Source organism: Cygnus olor, chromosome 1, assembly GCF_009769625.2.
Source record: "Cygnus olor isolate bCygOlo1 chromosome 1, bCygOlo1.pri.v2, whole genome shotgun sequence".
In the NCBI taxonomy this organism is placed as follows: Eukaryota; Metazoa; Chordata; class Aves; order Anseriformes; family Anatidae; genus Cygnus; species Cygnus olor.
The window spans coordinates 7,950,707-7,963,335 of NC_049169.1; the positions used below are offsets into that span (position 1 = coordinate 7,950,707).

General features: G+C 48.2%; 1 protein-coding gene across 1 annotated transcript in view; it reads left to right on the top strand.

Annotated features, from left to right (window-relative positions):
• The first annotated feature begins 9,591 nt into the window (after positions 1-9,591).
• The window catches only part of ELAPOR2 (endosome-lysosome associated apoptosis and autophagy regulator family member 2), a 102,384-nt gene continuing 99,346 nt past the window's right edge, over positions 9,592-12,629 (top strand). Inside the window, exon 1 of the mRNA XM_040548038.1 lies at positions 9,592-9,945. Coding sequence (XP_040403972.1) covers positions 9,826-9,945 — 120 coding nt within the window. The 5' untranslated portion in view covers positions 9,592-9,825. The remainder of the gene's footprint in view (positions 9,946-12,629) is intronic.

The window sequence follows — 12,629 nt, forward strand, 5'->3', positions numbered from 1 at the left end:
TGTCAACGGGGCACATTAGTTTAATATCATTGTACATGATGGTTGTGAATTTCTGTTCAAAATAAATTGATTGTTTTCCGGCCAAAAAATGAAAGCACTGTTAAAAAAATATAAAGCATTTAAAATTCAGTTTTATTGTGGGGAAAGAGGCAGCTTTTGCAGTTTGGACTGCCTGGCGGACCCTGACTTGGAGAAACAGCCTTGGGTTTGGACTTGGTGAGAACGGCAGTCTTGATATGGGCTCAGTCATCTGAAGGCTCTGTAGGAGTTTGTAGGGTTAGTGCCTAGTAAAACAAGTGGTAATAGCAACGTCAGTGATTTTCAGTTAGCCTCTGAAGCTAACACTAGCTTGGGATTCACCTGAGCAAGCATACATCTACAGCACAGACTCCTGCATTTCAGCTAGCTGCCAGACTCTGCTAGCCAGTGGAGACAAATAGGTATCTATTGGACATCATTCATTCAATTTTTTAGTGCAGATGTCTGAAATAAGCCGTATGAATCCAAATGTGCAGCAGATGGCTCTGAAACGTTAGATATTCAGGCTGCTCCACCTTAAAAATCATCGAGAGCTTTAGCCTATTTTTAGCAAATCAGCGTAATGGGACAAAATCCTTAGATAACTCGATGTGTCACAATCATCCCACCATCTTGTTCAATCAAAACTGTGGCTGGTACAAAACACTCATGTTCTTAGCTCTCATAGTAAATATCTGTTATAAACTCAATGTTATAACTGTGTAGAGACCCCAGAATCTCTCCCCCTGAGGCCTTGTTGAATATCACAGCAGCTTTGGTTAACACTTGCTGATGAGAGTCCCTTCTCCATAAACTCAGCTGCCAGCTTCACATTAGCTCTGCCAGTGCCAGCTTTTGGGGACTCCTGACACTGCTTCGGGATGCTTGGCACAGCAAGCTGGCTTTGTTTTACTAGTGCTCTTCCTTGGGCGACGCTCTGCCAAGAATTTTTGCAGATCTCCCTGAAATGATCAAGGAGGATTTAAGGTAAGAATGAAATGAGCATCACTTGCTAAAGCACAAAATGAGAAATCCATTATTAGATTCAGAGTTATCTATCTTATGGTAGGGATGAGATGCCTGAGCACTAGGTGGTGAATGTATTACAGGTGGAAAAAAGGTCCTGGCTGGCTGGCCTGATCCAGGCTGACAGTCCATTAGCACAAAACCCCAAGCTTGTGGAGTTGCAAAACGTGGCATCTGACTTCACAGCGGCTGTGAGCTCTCTTTGTGCTACATTAAACCCTGAGGATTTGGACGATTTTTGAACCTGTTGTGCTTCCACTGCCTCAGGATACCTGACTTTTGGTTGATACTTCATTGACATCCCACTCACCTGTGTCTGATGGAGTTCGCTGGAGACGTGCAAAGGAATACCTGCGGAAAGCAGTCTTTTGGGAAGCTGGGTCTTCGTCTGGAGATATCCAGGTAGTTATTGAGGACAGCTTAAAAGAGCCCAGCTGCAACTGGGGATGGATGATGCAGTTTGTCTTACACAAGTGCCAACAAAATCTTTTATCTTGTCTTTCTATCGAGCTCAGTGCCATGGGGTTGGTTTTCCTTGTTTCCTTTCCAGTGGGGGTTGAATGTTTTCCTGAGATTTCCTGGGGAGAAGACAGGGAAAGCACTTGGCAGTCTAATCCAGCTGGCTAGATAGGAAAGTGTTGCATTTGGAAAGAAATCACCCTTTCGTCATTTGCTATTTCTGACTTTGTGGTTTGGCTTCACAAATTCTTGTCTCCTGTGCTTGCATCATGCTCGGCACGCCAAAGACCCATCGTCATCAGCCTCAGGCACTGATGGGTTCCCCGTACAGCAGCAGCCTGTGCCTTCAGCCGGCCAGCTCAGTGCCTGTGACGTGGGTGTGACATCCTTGGTGACACAGCAGGACGAGGGCTGAGTCACCTCTGTCATCCTCGGTGCTTAAAACATCTTTAGCCTGCCAGATCGTCTGGAGCATTTGGGGGTCAGATGGGTCACCTCTACTTATCAGGCCACTTCGGTCAGAAAAGCAGAGGGTAATTTTTAAAGAACTGATGTTAAAAGCATGTATACCCAAAGATGTCCCTCAAGTCAAGCTGATGACATTTCTGTGTGTTTGTTAAAAAAAAAAAAAAGAAAAAAAAGCATAACATATGTATAGGTATATGCTATATAGTATATATATGTTAATTAAATATAAATAAAAATAAATATATATATTATATAAATATATACAAATAAAATACATGTACATATTTAATTAACACTGACATTTAGCAGGAATTTGCTAGGAAATAAGAACCATCAGCCTGCAGGATTTGTCCCTGCCTGTTGGGAAGTGATAGAGAAGTGAATCGTCCAGCCACCGCAAAAACACCTCGTTATTACTGTTTGTGAGTTGAGCACAACCTCCCATCAGCTTTTGAAAATGCTTGTAGTGTTTTCATTACCTTGATAAATATCAAGGGTCACTCTGAGCCTTAAAACAGAGATTGCTTTGACAAAGCTTTTAACTTCAGGCTGACATTTTCCATACCTCAATGGCAAAGCACGTTTTTAGAGATTAATTCAAACACACTATTCACTCTGCAAGGTTAATTTCAAATTCAGTCTGGTCTCTTGCAGGGCTGTGGGTTTCTGATGACGCTAATGTTTGTATTTTTTAAAGCCAGAGGTACCAGAGATTCCCCTTGCTCTCACCTTCACTGATACTCAGTGTATCTAGGGGTGAGTTAATACATGGCCTCACAAGGGGTTTAAAAAACCTTTTAAACCCTAATCGAGTTATGAAATGAGAGTAAAACAGAGGCACAACTCTGACCTCTTTTCTGGTTGGGATGGCCATGTGCTGGCTGACTTAGAATCACAGAATAGTAGAATCATTAGGGTTGGAAAAGCCCTCCAAGATCATCTGGTCCAACCACCCCCCTACCACCAGTGTCGCCACTAAACCACATCCCCAAGCACCACGTCCAACCTTTTCTTGGACACCCCCAGGGACGGTGACTCCACCACATCCTGGGCAACCCATTCCAACACCTGACTGCTCTTTTTGAGGAGAAATGTCTCCTAATTTCCACCCTGAAGTGCCTGGTCCTTCTCATGGACCTGGAGGCCTGGCTGAGCCCTGTGGAGCTTCTGGCAGGCCCAGGCTCCTGGTGCCAGAGACCTGCTCATGTCTCTCCTTGGGCAGGTCTAGGAATGAGCACCCAAGTACCAAGTGCAAGCTCCCACATGCTCCAGCATGAGCATCTGTGGTCCTGTAGAGACTTGGATCAAGGAGACATGGACTCCAGCTTCACTTGCTAGATACTGCACTTTTTTGACCAAAATCAGGTGGCAGAAAAATGCCTAAGTCCTTCTGCCTGACTCCTTCTCTTCCTAGCATCTCAAAGGCTGAGTCATATCCAGGGGGCTGGTAATGAAGCTGAATCTCTACCAGAAATCAGGATTTAAGGTGAACGAGAGTGCCACACAGACTTTTCATTTGAAAAAGAATCGTTTCAAGTGAATTTGTATGCAAAGAGTGCATTGGGAAAGACTTTGGGGAAAGTATATCTTTGGGTGAGGTGATAAGTTAAACAGCAGTTTAAAGAAAGGGGAAATCTGACACCAAGAAAAACAGTAAAGAGAAAAGCAAATCTGTAAGAGAACAATTAAGAGATTAAAATTACAAGTATTCTACTTAGCCTAATGCCACTTTAGAACTAATATGTTAATGATATAGGCTATTTATAGTGCAAGAAATCACTTCACCCCTTGAATTGCAAATTTCCATGTGTGTATTCTGAAGACTGTGGTGTGTCAATTTAAAGGAGCGGACAGAGCAATCAGTACTTTGTGGGACAAACCAAGCAGAGACTTTTTGTCTCAGGGAGGTGGAAGGGCAAACAGATGCAGTCAAAGGTATATTTGGTGTTCAAATACTGCCATGTTCCCTCAGAGTGAAACAGCTTCATACTCCTAAGGAGGCCATAAAATGCTTTAAGCTGTAGGACTCAGAGCATCTGGTTAAGACAGTTTGTCAACAAACCATGTGCAGAGCATCTGGGATTGACTCAGGCATCTCCTAGAGGTGGGGACAGGGCTGTGGTGGTAGGTACACATCTGGTCCCTCCTGCAGGAAGCCCAGTGATGGTGTCTTTATTTTTGAACATGCAGGCATCCATCCACCTGCAGCACCTGAATGAATGGCTGCAGGGATTGTTTTCAGAAATTCAGCATAACTGGGCCCAATGCGCTGCGTAAATATCCCGTGACTCGTACAAACTGTGCAAAAACCTGCACGGCGGCTGTAGCAGTGGTAGGATGAAATAAATTCCCCAGTGCTTGATGCATGTGACAGTCAGATGTGCTCATCTAATTGCAATAACTGACAGACAGAAGAAGAGGTCATTACCAAGGCTTTGCCTTAGTGCACACGTTTGATGGCATTTATCGCTGCTGCTGATGGAGACAAAACCCTCCCAGACACTGACAGAGCTGCTAACAGCGCTGTGCATTTTCATATCTGCCTGCTGTATCTGCCACACCACCTAACACCATGCTCTGCTTTAGCATCTGTGGATCCTTACCCACAGAAGGATGCTTTGCAGCACTGGGAACCAGGTGTTAACGATGGAGCACGCATGGCTCCTTCTAGCTGAAGCCCCCCAAATATAACTGGGACTTCAAGTCAACTTGTAGGTCAACATGATGGAGTAGATCAGGCTGCTCGATCATGACATCCCTTTGGAGTCACCATAAAGACCAATTTTGGCAGCGTGCTGGTGTAGGGTCAGCGCAATTTCACACCCGCATGCATGAGATCAGAATTGGGCTCTCCACATCATAAATCACATCTCTGCCTTCTACTGAAATGACTTCGTTACAATCTTTGACATTTAGTTGGGTACTTTTTATTTGGAAAAAAACTGTTCTTTGAAACTTTACAAAGGCTCTCCTGGGAGCAGAAAATCAATACCGATGTTAATACCGAGTTACAGTTGTTTGCTGCCATTGTGTGTGTCAACACTACTGGCAGTGTCAGTGCAATTAATTTGGCTGCCGACCGCAGTGACAATGCGGTAATAAAATATGTCATATCTACAGAAGTTCCTATTTATCGAGCAGGTGGGACTTTCAAAGCATTTTAATGTTGGCTCACTATGGCTCCCAATGATAGGCATTGCTTTCTGTGAAGCTTTCGAAGAGCAAGGAAATGTCGTCATTGATTCAGGAGCACAAAGACCTTTGAGAAGACGCTTGAAAATTCGCCTTTTTAATCACAAAAACCTTCATCAAGTTCAAGCTAGTTAATGGAAAAGATGGGCCCCTATTCCTTCCTTTTTCACACTATGTGAAAGCTTCATGACATTTAATTTAATTTTATTTTTTTTCCTGGAGATGAGAGGTGCCTCTGGTGGGGTGGGTGGGAGATTTCTCTACCACATCACGGGATGGTGGGCCCTGATGCTTCTGTGAGGATGTGAGGGACAAATGGTGGCTGGAGATGATGGGTAGCGTGGGGACCCTTTGGGCAGGGTTACAGCGCTGCGTAGAGGCTGCTCTGCCTTCAACTCTTTCCCAGAATCAAGGCCATGCACCTGCACAGCCCTTACTACCCTAAAATGAAGATGGTCAGCCTCAATATTCCCAGCATCGACATAGAAAGGGCTGCAGGACTAGCCCAAATAACCCTTCTTTACCGCAAAAAGTTATTTATTCAGTGTCATTCACCCTAACTTACTTCACACACCAAGTGACCACAGCCAAAGCACACAGATTTTAGCTCTCTAGCAGTTTGCGTCTCTATAAACAGAGCCACATTACTTTTCAGGTGGCTCACAACCCCCAGGCTGTGTGTCCTCGCTGGGCATAACCACGCCGAGCCGGGTCCCCCAGTGCCACCTAACGAGGCTCGGCTCTGCACGCAAAGTCAAGGGAGCCATCATTACTCAAAACACTCCTGCGACCCGCCGGCAGATAAATAGCTCTGCTGGGAAAAGGCAGCCGTGGATGGATGGCTGAGAAACTCTAATGGCAACAGCAAATGGGGTCGGAAGCTGATCCTGCTGTCTATCAGCAGTTATCTTGGACATATTTACCGGCGCTGTTCCTCCGTACTCAAAGCAAACAAGCTCGCTGATTTTAACGCAGTGGTTGCTGCTTTTTATTCTACATGCACCAGGGAAAAAAAAAAAAAAATCACCTGGCCTGTATGTTTAAAAACTGAAAATGTGTATTTTCCCCTTAGTCTGGAAAGCAAAGAAGGAGCTGTCAAATAATATTGATATCTCAAAAGCAGAGCAATTCCACTCTTATTGCTGAATTTCTTGTGATTCAGATTCAAGCAAGGCAGCTTAGCTCTCTAACCTCTCTCTCCAGGTCCATAGATTCAAACAGCATCAAGTGCTTTGGATCTTTCATGCCTAACCTTTGCATACCCAATATTAAATTGTATGTATTAAAGGAATTCTTCTAATGCCAAGCCATGAGTAAGATTTACAGGAAAATTCAACGTAAGTTGCAGTGAGGAAGGATGAACAACTGGAGGGCTCTCAGAGGTTTAAAGGGGATCCAAAAGATGAAGTTTGCTGGAAAAGACAGATGCTCTAAGCATCTCTAGGGAGAAGAGTTGAAAATACAGCATTTGGAAACAAGGATATTAAAAAAGGAGGGGAAGGGATAAGTGCTGAGCGTTACATACGGGAGTGAGAATTATGAGAAGGCAGTATAAGCCAATCCTGACTTTTCTTTAGCCAAAAAGCCAGCCTTTTGCCAGGGTTTTGGAGGTGTGGGTTTGTATAGGTATGCTACAGCTACGTGATGAAGCCTGCACAGCCCAGGTCATGTAGCCGTACTAGGTCCATCTCGCCGTGCTCTTCTCTGGTTCGGATGCAAGCAGGGCTGGGGGGTGCTGTATAATCTGGCCAGACACGTACATCGTAACAGACACCCAAAGCTGGAGGACACGAACCTCATCCAAAGAGCACCCTAGGCAGGAAAATTATCTATGGTGGGATTCATCTGACAATGTGTAGGTGTTCATGTCTGAGCTAGCTAGACAGATAATGGAGAGAAAAGACATTTCTAGGGTGACATTCAGCTCCTCCCAAATACGTGATTAAAACATGTCAGAAGAGTGCTGCTATTGCTTGCAGCTCTGGATACTTCAGGGTACCATTTAAAGCAGGTTTCAAAGGTTTAAAACATGTTTGAAATTTCTCATCAGACTTGGGAAGGAGCCATGGAAGGAGTCCTGTATCTCATGGGAAGCCACCTGAGGGCAGGTAAGGAGTTTTCAGAAACAGAAAAAAAGTGAAAAAGGGTTAACAGTTTCCTTTCCCCTACCGTGTAATCCCACGCAAGGCAATGTCAGCCTACGGGCCTGACTAATCCTGAGTGCAGTTACTAATTGCTGTCAGCAAACGGGAGCTGGCAGCCCCCAAGATTTCCCTTTCGCTGGGTGTCATTAACAGCAGCGACATATGGCTGCGCCTCTGCCCCGGCCCGCTGGCTGCTGGGGGAGCCCATGGCCTGAGCTCCGCAAACACCAAAGTCCATGATTAACTCGAACATTGCACTGACGGCAGGAAGAGCCATTTACAAACCTGGGTTCTCAGTGCTTAGAAGCTGTCAGGTTTTTTTTCTGAGCGCGGTTCGAAGGTGCACTTTTAAGAGCATCCTTAACACCAGACGTATGGAGAGGCACAATAAAGCACAGGGAGCTCTGGAGTTGGAGCTTGAAACAAAGCTCACAGTGGTTGCACTATAAATTATTACTACATAGTTTTCTTCCTTTTATTTTTTTTCCTTTTTTCTTTATTTTATTTTATTTTATTTTATTTTATTTTATTTTTATTTTATTTTATTTTATTTTTTCCTTTTATACTTAGAAGTAGAAGGGCAGGGCAGTTGTTTGTAACCCAGACTGCGCGATTCTTCTGAATTGCTTTTGCATCCTCTCACTTGAATCAAAATACTAGGTCAAGATTCCAGATACAGGTCTAAGAGCTGCCAGAGTCACTTACTGCTATATGCTTTTAGTAGACATAAAAATCCTTTAACTCTGCTACTGCATGCATGTTACTTTTTTTTCTGTTATAGTTACATGATGCTTCCCAAATCCTGCACTGCTTCCCTCTGCCTCATTTGTATATGTCTATCTAAGCTGATTAATTTTTATGAGTATCCTTTTTTTTTTTTTTTTTTTTTTTTTTTTGTTCCCTGCTCCCATTTATTTATTTATTTATTTGCAGGCTTCATGCCTACTGGGTACTGCAGAGTTTTTGCCACGCTCCCTTCAGGTAATTTCAGAATTTAACCTCACAGGCATTTCAGACCATATTCAAATAGGGTCTGTTTGAATAGACCCTATTCAAATGGGTTGGAAGGGACCTCAAAGCCCACCCAGTGCTGAGAACAAAAGGAAATTTCAAACTCGTTGATGTTTGCAGAGCATCACTGAGCTCCCTCCAGGCTGCTCCGGCAAGGTCCTCAGATGACAAGCAAAGATTTAATGAAACTGTTTTTGTGTGAGCGTGGAGTCACAGTGATGACACCAGCCAGGGAGAGGGGTCACACAACGCAGTCAAAATCTGACTCCGCTCCTCTCCTCCTGATCTCCCTTCTAGAGATGAATAAAGGCTGAGTCAAACCTGGATCACAGTGAGCAGGAATTGCAGTAAAATTGCCAAAAAAAAAAAAAAAAGTCACTCAACAAATCAGAAGTACAAAAAAAAAAAAAAAAAGCATTATGTATTGGAGTTAGAAAAGGTGGATCAATAGGGCCAGGAACATGCTGTGCTGGTGACGTGGGGCGCTCTGTGGCTGTGCTGGGTGTTGCTGGTTGTGTAGGAGATGGAAAGGGGCAGGAGGGAGCAGGAGCGTGTGTGCGCACAGCAGCGATGCCAGGCAGGGTGAGCAGCAGTGTCTGAAGCACTAAAGCACTTCGTCAGGAATGAGTAGGTGGGCATTGCTGGGGAAGGGGAGACAAACTCCGGGGCTGAAATGCAACCAGAGAGGGAGAAGTCGGCGTCATTCTGGGGGTGCGTTTGGGTCAGGCTGTGAATGAGCTGCTCCTCTCCCGTCCTATGGAGAAGGGTCACTGTCACACTTTGCTGGGCAGGGGAGCGATCTGTTGTGCATCCAGCTGGAGATTCCCCCTGCATCCAGCTGGAGATCCCCCTGCATCCAGTTGGAGATCCCCTTTATCCTTCCTGGAGTTCCCCCTGCGTCCTACCTGGAGTTCCCCTCTCCATCCCACCTCGCATCCCAGGTCGGGGGGGAACCCACCTCCGTGGGGTGCCCGGGCGGTGCAAGGACCCAAGGAGCAGGGAGCTGGGTGCCAGCTCTCCCCCGGCACACGGGGGTGGGAGCAGAGCAGCCGAGAGCAGGGCATGGGGGGGATTTCCCCCTGCAGCGCGGTTCCCCCCCAGACCCTTTTGGGGTCGGGGAAGGTACAACCCGGGGAAGGGGGGATGCAAGCGCCCAGCTCCTGGGCTGGCTGAGCCTCGGCAGCACGCGCCTGCGCTGGCTGCCTGGTTGGCTGCTCGCCTGCCTTCCTCCTCCTCCACCTCCTCCTCCTCCTCCTCCTCCGGGCCCCTCCTCCGGGCTCTGGCGGTGCCTCCAGCCGGCAGCCGGCGGCCGGCGGTGCCGCTGCCACCCGTGCCAGCGCCGTGCCAGCCCCTTTCCCCCCCACCTCCCTTTCCCCAGGGGTTATGCCCCGCTGCAGGGGGGGCTCAGGGCCAGGGCCAGCCCCTCCCGGAGGCAGGGGCAGGCAGGAGGTGTCCGGCAGGGAGCGGGGACGGTGACACCCCCCCCCCCCCCCCCAGCAGCCGAAGGATGCGGAGCCGAAGGATGCGGAGGCTCGGAGCGGAGCGGGGGTGCGGGAGCACCGCCTGGCTGTGCTGCTGGCTGCTGGGCTGCCAGGCTGCCGCCCTGCAGCTGCCGCCTTGCCAAGAGGTGAGATTTGGGATTTTTTTTTTTTTTTTTTTTTTTCCCCCTCCTCATTTTTTTCCCCCTTCGGGGTGGGGATTTGCCCATAGATAAGGTGGCACCCCGGGGCTGGGGGTGTGGATGGGGATGGGGATCGCTGCCGCCCCCCCCAGGGCTACCCTTTGGGATGATAGAAGGAGACGGGACCCCCCCGAGCAGCTGAGCCCCCCCCGCAGTACGGGGGCTCCCCCTTTGGAGCTGCCCCTTTGGCTGCCGGTCCGACCCCCCCCAAAATCATTGCTGCTCCCTCCCCTGCGTGGAAATAGTCGAGACCCCCCCCCCCCCAACGCCCCCACCCCACACCAGAGGGACACGGGTGGTGCTCGCTGCTTTTCTAAATACTGCCCTGAATCAGTGCAAAAGGGGATGGGTGGGGGGGTCAAGCTGTCCCAACCCCCCCCCCCCAGTGTGTCACCCGGGGGTGTCCTAGGCTGAGCCACACGTGTGATAAGGGCAGAGAAACTTTCTGCCTCTCTCCTGCTGTACAAACCCGACCCAGCAGGGACACAGCCGTGGGGCTGGGGCTACGGGTCTGGGGTGCTCAGCCCAGGACAAACCTCGATGGAGGGGACCGAGGCTGCCCCTGTCTGCTCCAGGGTTTGCGTCCTCATCCCTACGTGCAGGGAGATCCTCTCTGCTGCTTTTCAAGAGCAACCGAGTCGTTCCCGTGCTTTAAATCTGGGTGTGGGGGCTGTGTACCACCTTCCCGAACTGTGCTCGGTGGCTGGGGCACGGCTGTAGAGAAGCAGAAACCTGTGAGGTGGTTGGCAGTGATCAGTCCCCTTCTTTTACCTCTCTGGGGATGCTCTCGGAGCTTCCTCGCCTACTGGGGCTGCAGTATTTAACCAGAAATAGATGTATATCCCCAGACAGATGGAACAGTGGGCAGAGGGTCCTGAGCCGTGCTTGGGGGCTATCACACCCTAGGACCTCAGCTGGAGGTGCAGAAGCCCCTGTCTCCTCCCTGTGGGGAGGGAGGGCATCCCTAGCACCGGGAATATTCCCTCTTTGGCTCTCAGATGTTTACTTTTTGCCTTCCAAGCAGCAGACCCTCACTGGGAGAGCTCGGGGTTAGGTTAGTGTGGGAAGTCCCGCAGTACGGGGAAATGTGGGATGCCCAAATCGGTGGCTGTTTGGGGTGTGTTTCTGCTAAATGTTGGCCATCCTGAAAGAAGGGGGGTTATGGAGCCACCTGCTTTATATCACCTGTCTGCCTTCGCAGCTGGTGAAGGAAAACAGGCCCCGTGAGGGCTGCTCTCATCCTACCTCTTTGCTCAGAGACTGAAGCTCTGCAGAAGGTTAAAGGCGACAGCTCAGTCTCAGCAGGGGTACCCGAGGGGTGCAGCTGGTATTTTGAGCTTTGCAATTTCTCTGCCGGGGCCCCATTTCCGTGCCCCTTCGGATCTGGACCTGAGTGCTTTTCCCTCCTTTTCAGAAGGATGGACAATGTTGTTTTGCCTTAAATTTTCACTTATGTACCCTTTGAGACAGAGACTTCCCTCGCTCACGTGGTGAAAGAGCTGCACGTAACTTGTGCTGGTGTGTGTGTGTGCACCCATGCAACCGTATATCCCAGGGAATATAATTGCAAACATGTCTGGGTTGATTTAAAAAAAATAAAATAAATAAAAACAGCTTGCAAAGAACCAGGCTGGCAGAGCAGCTGATTTGCAAAAGGGAAGAACAAAGCTGGTGGTTCATGTAAAACACAGCTAATGCCTGGCTGTCATTTGTCAGTCTCCAAACTTTTTGTTGTAATTCGGCCTTATTTGAGTGATCTGGGTGTACTGCCTTTAAAATCACAACTTCTCCTGTTGTGATTGACTCTGGGCTGAGCAGACTCACAATGAAAAAGCACTGCCTGTAACATTATTACAGCCCTTTGAAGACTGGGGGAAGACTTACTGGCTTGTACCCAAAAGGCATGAGAAGCACAGGGCTTAATGCTCTGGCAGGTAGTTCATTGTGAATCTATAGCGGATCTTGCCTTTAGCTGCACTTTTTTTTTTTTCACCCCTTTCTTTGACAGCTTGTTTTTCTTTCTCCTCTGTGCTATAAGAAATATGCCTATCTGACAGTCTGTGAGATTTCCACGCTGGTACAGCATTTGCAGCAGTGGGATCTCCGGCTGTGCCTGAGGCTCCGCGGTGCTCCGATAACACAGATAGTAACGATAATCACGTGTCGCAATGTCACTTTCCAGAAACCTTTTTGACATTGCTTTCTTTTGTTGGGGCCAGAAGTAGTTCAGCACGCTGCATTTGGGAAGGGTATGTCTGTGCTGCAAACCAAATGTGCAAGCAGCGAGAATGGATGTTCCCGTGGGTGGTTTTCGTGGAGCACATCGATGTAGCCACAAGCTTCTTGCATACCAGTGTTCATCCCCAGTGGTGATGCCCATTTCTACCCTGAGCTCTGTGGTGCTGGCAGCTCGTCCGAAGATGGGCTGGGTGCGACCCCAAGAGCTGGAGGCAGACTGGGCTTGGATGATTGGGGTCCCTGTGGGGTGCAGGAGCTGGGGAGCCCGACCCGCTGCTGTATCCTGTGCTTCTGGCCAGCTGGTGACTCGATTAGGATGAGAATAACTGCTCGGTGACTTCTTTCTGCTTGTGCCAGCAATGAATGGGATACTGATGCAAACGTTTCACGTG